The following is a 14969-nucleotide window of genomic DNA, read 5'->3' on the forward strand; positions in this document are numbered from 1 at the left end:
TACCATTTTTCTGAATTGATTAAGGCTTTATTGAATAAAAATGACTGCTTACTCATCCCTTGGCTTCTAATCATATAATATTCTTGGGGATGTCAGAAGAGGTCCTATCTACACATAAATTCAAAAAGAAAAATAAGATTAAAAAATACAAACTAAAAATAAATAAATAATAAACAAATAAAATTAAATAAAAATACAAACTAGGTAAGAAATCATACTCATTCTTATTCTGAAACTTATAATTAGAGAGGAAAGGAGGTTGACAATCTGGCTTTCATAAGAAGGCCTTATGGAGGGAACAAACAAACTGAACGGATAAGTTTTATGAAAACTACTTGTGCATAGATAGGAAATTTTGGAGTCAGTTACAAAGGTAATTTAGTTTATCTTCCCATCTACCAGTAGGTAGTTGAAATATGCCCAGGACAGATATATTCAACGTGAGAATAGACATAATTATATATAAGTGGTCAGTAAAATTATGCACATACAAGTGGATCAGACATCTGGGGACTATATTCCATTAACTAAATATAAGTAAATAAGATAAATAATTTTATTTCCTGAACCAAAGACTTACACAGTATTTTCCTTTTGAGTTTTCACAGTCTGGTCTCTATGAAATGGTGTTGTAACAGTCAATTTGTGACCAATGAGAGGGGTGGAAGTTAAAGAAGGCATTTCCGAGTCTGAGTTTTCATGGTTACTGGAAGTGTTTAAGAACTAAACATGGAGAAAAAGAAAAAAATTACTTAGATTAGATGGCAATTCTTTAAATTTAAAAATCACAATTTAAAAATCACATCTAGATAACAAGAATGTTTTACTGACCCACTGTATTAAATAATAAAGATGCTAACAAGCATGTCATGTTGACTAGGGTATTGTTTTATTTCAACTGAGCACCCAAGATTTGGGTGTGGTTTCCAAGAAATAAAATTTAGGGTCAATGCTGAAAAACTTGCAAAACTGTGAGAAAATATTCTCAATAAATGACGCTTATCATTAAAGATAATGAGATGTGTTCTTTCTTAACATTTAAAAGGCTTTAGTGATTTGGGGGAAAATAATAGTTAATAATTAATAGTTTCCTTTCATACTTTGTTTTTTCTCTTTAATAATATATGAACCAAAATTAGTATTACAAAAGGTTTACATTATGTGGAAAATTCTTGAATAATAAAAGGTGTGTCTCTCAGAACACTAAAGTTCTGGGAAAAAACTAGGTGTTCCATAAAGAATTCCAAGGTAAAATAAATTTGGGAAACACAACATATTGTAATCTTCTCCTGGAAATTCACAAGGCACAACGGCATATTAATAACTCTGAGAAGGCCTGCAGTTAAAAAAAAAGGTTTTAAAGAAATGGGGTCTTGCTACATTCCCCAGACTGAACTTGAACTCCTGGGATCAAGCGATCCTCTCACCTTAGCTTCCCCAGTAGCTAGGACTACAGGCCCATGCCACTATGTCCAGCTAAGAAACCTACTTTTAACTTTCTGTTTGATTCAGTGTTTCCCAAATGTGTATGCCTATATCATACCTAAATCTGTTCTTAAAACAAATTCAACAGATACAACTGGAAAAATGTTTTAAAGTACCAAATTACCTACTAAATTTAATTATTTAAATAATTTAGGAACACAAATCTCTGATAAGCATTGTAATTTTCATGCCTTAGAAAAAGCTGTATGAAATAAAAATATTCGTTGGCAAAAACTGCACTAGTAAAATAGCATGGCACAACTCAAAAGAGCCAATGTTGAGAAACTGAAATTAAAAATATGTTCTTTTCCTTAAGCATTTGTTTCTCCTCTTCTTCCCAAACTCTTCCACTTAAAGATGAATTGGAACCTTTAAATTTTCTAGTTGCACCCCAAATGTTATATAAACACAATTTGGTTCCCTCCTCCCCTGGGTCAGTGAATCACATAAAAATAAATGAACAATGAGACAGAAATGATGTTAACAATTTTAAAGGGAGGGATCAGATGGGAGAAAAAGAAAGGGACAGAAATGTTAAACTCTAGTGTTGAAGGAAATAAAAGTACGTTTCATGCAACTATCTTTCAAAACCACCCAAAAAGTAAGAGAGAGAGAATGATGCCAAAATCAACAGTTAGCCTGCAGACAGCCTAAACTTTGGAAGGCAGTATAACTTAGCAACAGCTAGATTCAACTACGGAATGAAATCAGCGAAGGCAGCAGTAATTAGTCATTTGTTCCGAAGTATTAGTTTCTAGATTATTAAGGCTCAGGTGTCTGTTGAAAATGAGTAACAGCTGTGCAGAAGTTGTGTTCTACCTGCGAGGGAGAGAAGGGTAGGCTTTTGACAGGGGAACGCTTGGGAGTTGAACTGCTGACGTCAGCAAATATGAAGGAGCTAGAGTCTCCAGTGGCTAAGGGGCTGGCCTGGCCCCGTTTTTTTCGAAGGATGACCAGCGGAATTGTGCTGTGCCTTGCAGGAGGTAAGACCTTGGGTGGGTCAAGTGAACTCTCACTCAACATACGTTTGTTCACCCTTGGGCTAGGTTCTCCTGCAGGTCTAGTCCCATTGCCCTCTCTTTGCTGAAGATGTAGGGCTTTGCCTGTGTGATGTTGGCTAGGTGAAAAATCTGCTTCTTCAAAGAATTCAAAACTGCTGAGATCACACCATGATGAAGAATCCTGAAACAATGTGGGAGGCACAGAACTTTGAGACAGTGTGTGCCATCATCACCTGAAACACAGCACTGAGAAAGAGATGCTCAACGCAAAGCAAACACTGGGCCCATTGGTTTGGCTTCTTGAGCAACAGCTTCAAGATGAGCAGTTGCTCTGTTATACTGCAGTAGAGCGGGGTCTAGCGGGCTGCCTCGAGGCTGGCCCTCTGACGTGCTGCAGGGACCTCCCGACACTCTACATCTGCATGCAATGGAAAGCAAAATGAAGACCTTTTCTAGACCGCATATTACGGCAATGGTCATCTCCTATCCAATGAGTGCAATAAATGCTTTTTAACCAACTGGGAAAGGAACCAAGTGTTTGCTGAGGAGGTGCTGAATACAAATTTGTTTCACTAAAGATGATTCATCTCAGTGAAGCAATAGGACCAGTAATCAATAATCAGCATTTTGTGGAAAGAGCCAGGTATGACCAAGAAGCTGATTATCACTTCAAATACACTAAAAGATGGCTTTCAGCTCTGAGTAAGCAAACCCTTAATGTGCCATTCAAAAGCAAGATAAAATTCTAGAGAAGCACCATGAAGCAAAGAAAAAAAAAAAAGTTAAAAGTAACTCAAACACCATTCCATTCCCATAATCCAAGCTCTGCTTTGTAAGTCATCAATTTGACTATTTTTAAAAATATGACTTTTGAAGGAAAAGTGTGAAAATGTGAAAAAAACTCTTCCTTCAAAAGTCCTGTTTTGTAAGTATTTATAAATACTTTTGTCTCGGTAGGCTATGAAATCAGATCTTTGAAAAAACATACGAATGAAGATGAAAATCATACTTCTACCTTTACATTAATACATGCTAACAACATCTTGGCTATAGAAAATGGCAATGATTTAAGAAATGGGTTTTCTAATTGATCTTCCAGAATCGTTAACTTCCCTTCACAATTCTACTTACAGAATCTATAAATTGGAGTGTTTCTGCAAATTCTAAGAGGTTCTTAACATTATCCAGAATGGTGCCCTGGTGGACGATCATGCACCTTGCTGGCGAGGCGCTTTCTTCAGGTAGGGAGCCAGGATCCGCTGGCAGAGATGGAGTGGAGTGGTGTTCTCCCAAACAGGAAACAGGTGCAGTGTCTCCATGAGGTCTGGTGTGGTCGGCAATGGTGGTGCTGTGCCACCCGGGGTAGCTGCATGTGTGGTTCTGTGTCTAAGGAAGGGGGAAGGGTGTAGAAATAAAGAGAGGAGAGAAGAAAGGGAGAAGGAACTTAGCAATGAAGTTGCACAAGGTATCAGATGCTGTTGGAGGAAAGATAAGAGTAGTTGCATCATCCCAAACTTACGCCTATGAAACAGTTGTCAAGATGTTTCCTTTTATCAATGCAAGACCCTGTTTTTAATAGTGCTAGAGGTTGTACCTACTATATGATTACCTTGCTATCATTTTGTAAAAACGTCAAATCATAGGTCTATATTTCGAAGTATAATTCTCGTATTGTTTTAAAATTCCACTTTAATATAATTTGCCAAGGTCCATAAATGCTTGCTGTGAGTGAAGAACTGAAGAACTGTCCTATTTGCATTCTAACCACAAAAAAGCTAGAGGACTCAGAAGGCAGAGTTGCTTTGATCTACACATATTCTTGTTGCTTCTATCCCTTTCTAATGCTACAGATTGCATTGATGCAGTGAAGCACTGCCAAATCAACGTGGTTAGGAAAGCAGAAGAGCAAATTAACAGAAGTCTCCTTACAGTATGACCACACAACAGGAGAAATTGCAAAACATTAACTAAAGTTAAAAAGTGGTCGAACTAGCATGTGCACATAATCATCTTATTATTTAACAAAAATAAATTTACCCCTAGGAACACCTACTGGGCATCACTTCTCTTTTATTGTCTTTGTTGGTTAACTATATATGTTACAAAGCACAAGGAGCCATCCCAGTTGGCTGTCCAGTCGCTAAAGAAGATGTCAGAATTCAGTAATGGCCCACATCACTTTCACATGTGCAAATAAAAGAGAGCAGCTAATGTTATTTATGAAGAGGTTTTATATATAACCTTTTACATGTATATACTGAACCTGCATCAAATCATATCTGAAATTATAAAATATGAAAATATAGGTTAACAAAATAATAGAAAAAAACCAAAATGGTACCATATACATAGCTCTGTAGAAAATGCAGATTTTCATTCATTTTATCTTTGCTAGTCTTTAAACTGATTATAGTCCTTCTGAAGAAAAAAAAAATTGATGATAACAATCATAAGTGGATATTGCATTTTTATTGCAATTACAAAAAGACGGCTTCCAATTTAATCAGCATATATTCTGATACAAACTACATTTTACTACAAGCAACTTCTTGTGTTGAGACATTCTGAAAGGATATATAGAGCCTTGGTAAGTGTAATATTTAGAAGAGAAGAGTGCTTAGGTAAACTGAGGCAAAGCTGCTATCCCCTCATTCAAGCACATGACGACAGTCTTACTGGTAGCGCCTGCTGTCCCTTTAGCTCATTCTCAGTTGACATTAGGAGCAATTCTAATTCCTTTATTCGCTTTTCCTTCTCAGGGTCTTCATCATTATAGTGTCTCTGAAATTACAAGGTAAGGGAAATAAAGACAAAGGTCTGACTGGAAGCTGCAAATACAATAGGTGTAGCCAATATGGTCATGAGGTACCACACGGCCCAAAGAGCCTCACTGCGAAAACACCAACCAAATTGGCTCCTACAGAAGTCTTTGTGAATGTTATTTCAGACTTAAGGGAGTGATGTGAAATCTCAGACAAGAGTAGATGCTGACTGATGAGTTATTTCATCTTGCAACATCAAAGAATCAGAAAACTCTAGAGCAAACTCATTCTAGAAGACAAGATTAATAGATTGCTGGCCAAGACTCTGCTCTCCTCTCCATGTTCCTTTTCCTTTTTACTTCAGTTGCTCAGGTGAAAATACGTGTTTAGATGAAAGAAATAAGGATTTCTTAAAAATGGTGCTTTGAACAGTTAATGATCAATGATCTTACCTGAATGGCGGCGGCAGCTGGCTGAGGGACATTGACTATATTTACATGTAACGCTACAGGGTATGGAACATGACTGGAGACCTAGATGGAAAAGACAAAACAAAGGCCACGTCATTCAGGCTACATATGCTGAGGTTTTGTTCTGGGACTGAGAGAAAAAAACACTTTACTGATAAAATACACTAAACAATTTTAAAAAACCTTTTAATGTGAAATTTAGTCAGGCCTTTGAAATGGCTAAACAGCTAAAGGAACATAGTGAAAAAAATGTAAAGTCCTCATCAATCCTTGGGAAGTGCTGACAAGCACTTTAAATTTTGGGATGTGTTCCTTAATTACAGAAAAACACAATGAAAAAACAACAAAAAATATATTCTAAAATACATTAATGAATGTTTGAAAATTGTTTCTATGGGAAAAACTGATGGTACCAGCTGTTGGTAAATAAAAATATTTTTCTTGCCGGGCGCGGTGGCTCACACCTGTAATCCCAGCACTTTGGGAGGGCGAGGCGGGCGGATCATGAGGTCAGGAGATCAAGACCATCCTGGCTAACACGGTGAAACCCATCTCTACTAAAAATACAAAAAATTAGCTGGGCGTGGTGGTGGGCGCCTGTAGTCCCAGCTATTCGGAGGCTGAGGCAGGAGAATGGCGTGAACCCGGGAAGCGGAGCTTGCAGTGAGCCGAGATGGTGCCACTGCACTCCAGCCTGGGCGATATATATATTTTTTCTTGGAATAATTTTGAGTTTTAATAAAAAGCACAGGACTTATGACAATTTATTCATCTGAGACCTTTCTGTAAAGTTTGTAGTCTAATCCACGAACAGAGAAGAATAAAAACTATTTAAGAACATGCTTTGCATATAATTTGCATATGAGCTCTCTATTCTTGGGTACGTTTCATCATTTATTATTGTTGGTCTTAAGATTAAAGTTTCTCGATTTTTTTTCCCCTTTCTTCTTATTTTTCCACCTATTATGGATTATCCCTTTCCCTAAATATAAATACTAGAAATAAGGAAGGGATCACACTGATCCAATGGAGACTGAAAGGAGACATCAGAAAATGAATGTCACAAAGTTCTGCTCCTGGCTCAGAGTAAGAAGGTAAACATTTACTGAGTGAATAAATTAAGACATGTCTGCCTGATCACTACCAGAATGGAACATACCATAACCACTGACTTTCAGTGTCAAACTCTCTCCTCTTTAAACATAATACTACCTTCCCTTTTCATTTTGGAAGAGAAAAACATTACATCTACAAATGCGACTCCATTCCCCTATTCTTCAATAGTACCTTAAGTAAATTTACATTCAAAGGTTGCCTTCCAATTAGATTTGAAGCAGCAAGTTAGAATCAGACAGCTCGTTTTCTAGTCAGCACTATCTCTATGAGCTGTGTCACCCTGGGCAAAGCACTTACCATCCTCGTTTCTGGAGACATAAACCAGGGGTAACAAACAATACCTACATCCTATCTACTTCAAAGGGCATAGGTGAAGACTGGCCATGATCATGCACAGGAAAGTTCTCTGAAAAGTATACAACTGCAAAGTATGATTATCACCTGGAGCTAAACTAGCCATCTCTCTCATTAAACTAGATTCTCAGGAATGGCTTACATTTTGTGCTTCAGAAATGTGGTAATAGGAATAGTCGTTGTTAACAGTGGGCTGGCCAGTTGCAGGGAGTTGAGCTGTAGGTGGAGCCTGCGCAAAACCCATCAAATGACTGTTCTTCTGGAAGCTTGTGGCCACTGCTGGCTGGCTGGCTTTTGAAGACTCCTGCAGATAACCTTCCTGTTCGACCTTCCGACGCATTGTAGAATTCCAGTGGTTCTTGATAGCATTATCAGTTCTGCACAGAAATATATCACACAAATTTCACAAACAAAAATTTCAATTCAGATTAAAGTGAATTGACAGAAAACTGTTTCTAACAGTGACCTTTCCCTTGGGCCTAATAGTTGTTTTCTCTTTTGAATTGTTTCCTTCTTCTCCACCTGCTAAGATCAGGCTTTCTCTAGTACCTAGTTAGAAATCCATAGATTTCTCTTAATTACACAATCTGGAATGCGTGTCGTTTTCTAGAAATATCAGTATCTTTTAACCATTTCATTTCCTTGGTAAAGGAGTACTTTCAATACAATAACGTTTCCGGTTTATTCTGACCGGTCGCGGTACAAGACTCTAACACCATGTAAAGTTGCAGCTGCCTTGGAGAAATTACTCCTTTGAACGTGGCACAGCAGGGCCTACACACCACGATAGGGACATGGTGAAGTTTGGTGGATGATAAGATGCTGCTGATGAAGAATACCTCACTCTTATCTCTCAAAGCACTAGCAAGAACTTTTGAGACCAAAAAACCTCCTACGCTTTGAAAGCCACCCCAACTGTTTTTCGAATCAGACAGAGATGAGAGTGGAAAACGGGATCCCGAAGGGAAAGATCCTAACCCCCAGTATATTTTCAAACGGCAACGCATTTTTTCTAAAGTCTTTCCATTCTCAGGAAAACAGTTTCTCAATTCAAAGAAACCGTTTAAGCCTCCCTTTTTCTATTTCAATGGGGGTGGGGGAATGTATGCTAAAGAAAGAGGAAGTTCAATAGCCCTGTTAATTTTGAGAAGAATCAGCAGTGTATCCTCTCAGGCCATATGGGAGTAAAGGCCTTTTTTTTTACCAACCTCTTGAAATATCTAAGTTTATACTGAACCACAAGGGTGCAAATGCTTTGGAGCATCACTAGAGAATACTACATAAACTTTCTCCTGGATTATGAAGCTCGAGAATAAAACTATTTTTAATATTTTCTATCTATATCATTTTAATGCAAGATTTATCATTAAAGTATTGCTTTCCAAAGTAACGAAATCTGTTATATACTATTTAAGTGGGAAAAATGAGACAAAAATGAGCTTCCATAGTTATCCCTCATAATGAGGTCATTTTTTTTGCCTTGTTCTTTAAAAAGAAAGCATTATTACCCTGACCATTATTTAAAAACCTGGAAGTAGTATGAGAATTCAAGAAATACATTATTTCTTTAATCAACGAAGTAAAAAATTAAGCAAAGTGGTATAATGAAATGAATAATGGTGGCCAGGTATGGTGGCCCATGCCTATAATCCCAGCTCTTTGGGAGTCGAAAGGATTGCTTGAGGCTAGGAGTTTGAGACCAGCCTGGGCAACACAGCAAGACCCCATCTCTACAAAAAATATTTAAAAATCAGCTCGGTGTAGTGGGGTACACCTGTAGTCCTAGCTACTCAAGAAGCTGAGGTGGGAGGATCCCTTGAGCCCAGGAGTTCAAGGATGTATTGAGCTACGATCATGCCACTGCACTCTGTCACACATGAGTGACAGAACAAGCCTCTGTCTCTAAAAAATAATAATTAAAAAAAGAACATTAAAAGAAATGAATGATGGTTATCAGGCAAATGGTAGCTGAATTCCTTTGAGTCACTTAATAAGCTATGTGAACTGCTAGAGAGACAAACTGTCTTCAGTTTCTTTCTAGGCATTTAGAGTTTTATAGTTTACCAAGTCCTTTGACATTCATTTTACTTGATCCTAACACTGGCCCTGTATGATTCACTTTGGAAATGGGGAAATTGAGGCTGGGGAAAGTTAAATGTCTTCACCCAGGGCTTACTGTTAGGTGGATCCTGGAAGTTCTCAACCAAATAAACTCTAAGATGTCTTCAATCTCTAAAAGCTATGTAGCTGGTTTATCTAATAAAACACTTACGACTGATGAAATATAATTTACTCACCATACATTTAAAGCAGAATGTTCAATACCCACTCCCTCATTCTTCCCGATCAATATATTTTTTGACATATTATTACCGTCCAGGCAGTAGCTTTGCGATTTCTGCCCATCTGTTCCCCAGTCTCTTGTGTGCCTGGTAAATAATTCTGTCTTCCTCTTCTGTCCAGGAGGTTTTCTTAACTTCTGGATTCAAGTGGTTATGCCACCTCTCCCTACATTGTTTTCCAATTCTCCCCTTTAAGTGCTTGGCAATAACAGACCAACGTTTCGGACCGTATTTCTGTACAAGCTCTATCACCTTCAGATAAACACACAAAAATAACCTATGTTTTAAAGTTATGTAATGAGTCAGTATAATCATTCTGCAGTGTTACAAGATCTTTAGAAAATTTCCGAAATTTGCTTTCATTCACTGGAAATATGGGAATAGAGTCCTCTACTTCCTGTTTGCCCATTTTACCTGCTTCCTCAAATAGGAAAATATTCAGCATTTTGGGAATATTCTTAATTATGATTCACACACCAATGAAGAAAGAACTTACTCTCTGATCTTCTTCTTTGGTCCAAGGACCCTTGATGAGCTCAGGGTTTAGTACTTTCTGCCATCGGTGCTGGCATTGCACATCTGTTCGATTCTAGACAAATAAAGTACGCACCACCATAAAGATATGATAAGGACGTGATTTTTTTGTTGTAATAGGAATCACACACAGACCATATGCAGTGAAAATATTTAAGAACGTTTTAGAGCATGTTTAGAGCCCATCTATCCCTCATTACTTACAGGCTACAGAACACGCAAGTAATACATCAAAGTTGCATCTAAAATTAGACACTCTGCCTCCTGAGGGAAACATTCCTGCCACATGATCTAAAGGACCACCATACTACACATGTGCCTGCCAACTTAACCTTAACCTCAGATACTTTCGCAGAGTATCTACATGGCCTAAGGCTTGATACAGATTCTACATTGTCAGGCTTTCAGGGAAACCACCATAAAAGACTAAAGTTTGCTTCCCATTCAAACAAGAGATGTGCTTCAATCCAGGACCATAGTATTTATATTGCAGAAGGAATACAGATGCATAAAAGATAGGTCCTATGTTACAGGAGTCTGTAATCTTATAAGAAGGAAAAGACAAGTAGATGACTATCATAGAGGCTGAATTTGATTCATCTGGAAGAAAAGACCAAAACAAAATGATACTGAAGTGAGGAGAGAAGCATCTTCTTAGGAGGAGAAATGGTTTCCTTGGGAGGAGTCTTGAAGAGCTCTTCATAAGGACTTTGAAGGATGGACATAACTTTAATTGGTGATGTAAAGGGAGAACATTCTAGGAGGTGGGAAGACCAGGAGCAAAAGCCCAGAGGAAGGAAAGCAGAAATAAATTCAAGCAAACCTGCTTACAGAGAGGAAGTAGGAAACAGAACTGGAGCTGTAAGTTGGGGCAATAGAGGGGGCCTCTGTGTGCCAGGTCAAGGCAGTTTACTTAATTTGTGAGATTCTAAGTCACTGTGGTTGGTTTTGAAAAGATAAGGTACAGCTGCATTTTAGGAAGTTCCACCTGCCAATGGTGTTTGGGATGAATGGGAAAGTAGAAAACTGGCTGGGCACGGTGGCTCACGCCTGCAATCCTAGCAGGTGGATTGGGAGGCTGAAGTGGGCAGATCACTTGAGGTCAGGAGTTTGGGACCAGCCTGACCAATACGGGAAACCTTGTCTCTACTAAAAATACAAAAATTAGCCAGGCATGGTGGCGGGCACCTGTAATCCCATCTACTCGGGAGGCTGCAGCACAAGAATCGCTTGAACCTGGGAGGCAGAGGTTGCAGTGAGCTGAGATCACGCCACTGCACTCCAGCCTGGGAGACTGGGTGACAGGATGTTCTGTGGTCTGTAAGTAATGAGGGATAGATGGGTGACGAGACTCCATCTCAAAAAAAAAAAAAAAAGAAAAAAAAAGAAAAAAGAAAGAAAAATGGAAAACTACAAGTGGGGAAGCCAGTTAGGAAGTTATATAGTAGTCCAAATGAGAGGGCAGGAGCCCAACCTTCAGCACAGCCATGAGAATAAAAAGGACGGAACTGACTATAAAGGAATTCCAGGGTCCTTAGTAACTGCTTAGATGTAGGGGTTGGGGGAATGTGATAAAGTCAAGAAAGGTCTCCAGAATTTTAAACCCTCATGCCAAAAAGTATTGCTATTGACAAAAATAGGGAATTTAGGAAAAATTGACTTGGAGGAAACATCAAGTTTAATCATCTACCATGTAACAAACCATCAAAATACTAATTTTCCTATAAATGAAAAGATAAAACAAGAAGCAATTGTTTTTAAAACTTGATAATCTAAATTATAATAATCGATTCTACTAATCTAAATTCTAATAATCAATTTAGAAATCCCAATTATATGCATTATAATATAAAATATAAGTTATGGGTAGGGCATTTCTCCCACTTCTTAAATGTGAGTAAATTATACACTATCTTAATAACCCCTCCTAGAATATTTTATAGAAATCTTTGGGAGAAGCTTTCCTTTCGTTATAAGAAAAAATTACTAACTTACCGGGAGATAGTTGGCAATAACTTTCCAGTCATCTGTTCCATTCTGTTCCACCAGCTTCTTTAGTTTTTCATCCTAAGACATTTAAAGGTAATCCTAGGATATCAGTCGTTTATTATATAACTCTGTTCAAGTTAAAGTGAATGAGGGAACGAATCTAGAATAAAAAATCTCTCTGAAGTATCCAAATACAGCAGATATAAATGTAATACTCTGACTTGGGAGCATAGATTTATTTAGAGTCAGACCAGAGTTGGCATCCTGACTCAACTATTAATTGTGTAAAGCAGGTATACCACTTTACTTTACTGGGCCTTAGTATTGCCATCTATAAAATGGAAATTAACAGGGTTATTTGGGGATTACATAAGGCAATTTATTAACATGAGGCTGATATTAACAGGGTTATCTGGGGATTACATGAGGCAATTTTGCAAAACATTTATCACAATGCCTGGCATATATTGAGTGTTTATTATAAATAACTGCTTTACTCTGTTGGGAAAAAATGCATTCCAGTGCTAGATTCAGTATACATTTACCTATGTAATAAATAGGATCTGGAGCAAGAAATAGAATATTTCCAGTTAGTTTAACCTTTTATAAAGAAATAAAGATCATTTTAAAAATTAAACTTGAAGGCTATATAAGAAAATTAGTTAGATTTACATAGGCCAAATGTGTTAGAACATAAAAGACATTAAACATTTCCAGCTAATCAGTTCTTTTAGTTTATATGCTGTTCGCAATCCTACCAGTTCATAAGTATCTTTATAAATGCATTCCTTCTTATGTTTCTGCAAAGGTAACACTCACACACAATGGAGGTCCCCGGTATAATACAGACACAAGAATTAGGAAACCAATGTTGACAACAGAACTTCCGTATCATAAGGATTATCCAAGTGGACAATCTTAATAGGTAAAATATTAATTTCCTATGAGCCTCTCTGGGAATCCTACCTGCCTGTTAAAAGGAGCTCTGGTTTAAATGAAGCAGAGAACAGTGAAACTGAAGAAGAGCCGACACCATTTATTGTAACATGAATCATCTAAAATTAGTTGCAAAAATGTTTGAGAACATTAGAGAAACTTTTCTCCACATATTAATAATTTTGCTTCTAAAATATTTTTCCATTCCTACAAAACCAAACTTTTGATAAGCCAGCTGAAAAAGAAACAGGGGAAGCAGGTATGTCTCCAACCATTACTGGATGCTTTTAAAACATACCTTCATATAGATGGCTCTGTGAAATATATCAAGGATATTAAATGAATACACTGTAAAAAGATGAGTTCCCTGAGTGCTGTGTTTTATTCTTTTGTTTGTTTTGTTTTTGGGAGTAGCAAGTCATTCACTTATTGAGAGAATATTTATTATCCTATTTTGAGTCAAGTACTTGTGAATTCAGGAAACACAAAGATGAATAGACATTGAGCCCTGCCCTCAACAGACTTGCAGTTAGCTGGAGGAGGGATGTATGTCCCAGCAACAATAAAGTAGAACATGCATCCATGCATGGGATCACAGGAGGATGCATCCAATCCTGTTTGGTGAAGCCAGGGATGGCTTGACAGAAGAGGTGATATCTTCATGGGTGATGTAAAAGTAGGAAGAAGAGGCGGGACAAAAGGATGAGAACTCAACAGGCAGAAGGAAACATAGATGAAGCCTAAAATGAGAAGAAGAGGACTTTCAAGGAACTGAAAGTAGTGTGGAAATGGATAATATAATGGAGTGGGGGGCGTAGGGCACGCTGCACATGCGGGCTAGAATAAGATCTCAAAGAGGCTGCTAAGGAGCTTGAGCACCTGTAGTTTAGTTGAAATTTTGTTTTTTATAAATTATACACTCTATCTATTTTCTGCGTCTTGATAAAATGATTAGTTACCTCTTCCCGGGTCCACCTTGTTTTCCCCAAGTGACGCTTTCCAGACTTGGGAAGCAGCCCATCATAGTCATGGTCACACATCTCAAAGTCCTCATCATCCTCGTCACTGCTATATATGCTGCAGAAATAAAAATGGGTAGATGTGGACTGAAACAAGAGGATTTAGACTACTACTGGATTATAAAACTTAAACAAAACTCCTCAACAATCTTTTCAAAGGTTATGAAGACAAAACTTTGAAAACTTGCACAACAAGATTGTTTGCTGCATTCTGTTGCTCTAGTATTGTAAACTGGTTCTGCTGTTATGGGTATCCACAGATACGGCCAAGGACCTGGCACCTTCCTATTCCCCTGCATGTCTGAACCTGCTGTTACTATTAGACCAGGGACAAGTTACACATTTGGCCACCTTCCAACCAGTGAAGATTTAAGTTGAAAACTTAAGGTTAAGGACAAGAAAAGGAACAAGAATCCATGTCCTTTATATAAGTGAACACTCAAAATCTTTGGCATTTGTCACATCGTTTAAATAATATTTCTCAAACATAATAAACAATTCAACTATGCTATTCCAATGGGGTTTTTGTTTTATTAAAAAAAGAAAAAAAATCAAGAAGCAATATACCCCAAAACGTAATTATAGTCATCCCATAAAGTCTAGAGGATTAGGAGAATCTAAGAGGAAAGGATTTTAAAACCTAAGGAAAGATAAGAACATTGAGTGATCAAAATTTAATGTTTTGTAAATAAAATTAATACCAAATTGCTCACAACTCCAGGCCTGGTTGATCCAACTTGTGCCCATGTTTACAATACTTAGTTTCTAGAGTAACTAAGTGAATAATCAGGCCACTTGTTAGAGTCTTACTTACTCTTGTTTTTTCTGTCTCTGACAGAACAGTGTTTGAAATATTATAAAACGTAACCTAATCCAGAAGGGATTTCCCCAGAAGAAATCCATGGATTTAAAAGAACCCATTACTATTTTCAAAAGCTTTTTCTTTTATTTAGTTAACCTA

General features: G+C 37.5%; 1 protein-coding gene across 3 annotated transcripts in view; it reads right to left on the reverse strand.

The window, feature by feature from the left end:
• Positions 1-14969, reverse strand: part of MYB (MYB proto-oncogene, transcription factor) — a 37906-nt gene that overhangs the window by 19216 nt on the left and 3721 nt on the right. For 2 of the 3 annotated variants that reach the window (XM_003898144.5, XM_009206052.4), the window contains exons 2-11: positions 13949-14066; positions 12060-12131; positions 10027-10119; positions 9562-9782; positions 7331-7565; positions 5701-5781; positions 5163-5267; positions 3618-3872; positions 2305-2667; positions 581-723 (exon numbers count right to left, since the gene is read on the reverse strand). In XM_003898144.5, the coding sequence (XP_003898193.1) occupies positions 581-723; positions 2305-2667; positions 3618-3872; positions 5163-5267; positions 5701-5781; positions 7331-7565; positions 9562-9782; positions 10027-10119; positions 12060-12131; positions 13949-14066 (1686 nt within the window). The remainder of the gene's footprint in view (positions 1-580; positions 724-2304; positions 2668-3617; positions 3873-5162; positions 5268-5700; positions 5782-7330; positions 7566-9561; positions 9783-10026; positions 10120-12059; positions 12132-13948; positions 14067-14969) is intronic. The other variant, XM_003898143.5, reaches the window with a different exon arrangement.

Source organism: Papio anubis, chromosome 6, assembly GCF_008728515.1.
Source record: "Papio anubis isolate 15944 chromosome 6, Panubis1.0, whole genome shotgun sequence".
NCBI lineage: Eukaryota > Metazoa > Chordata > Mammalia > Primates > Cercopithecidae > Papio > Papio anubis.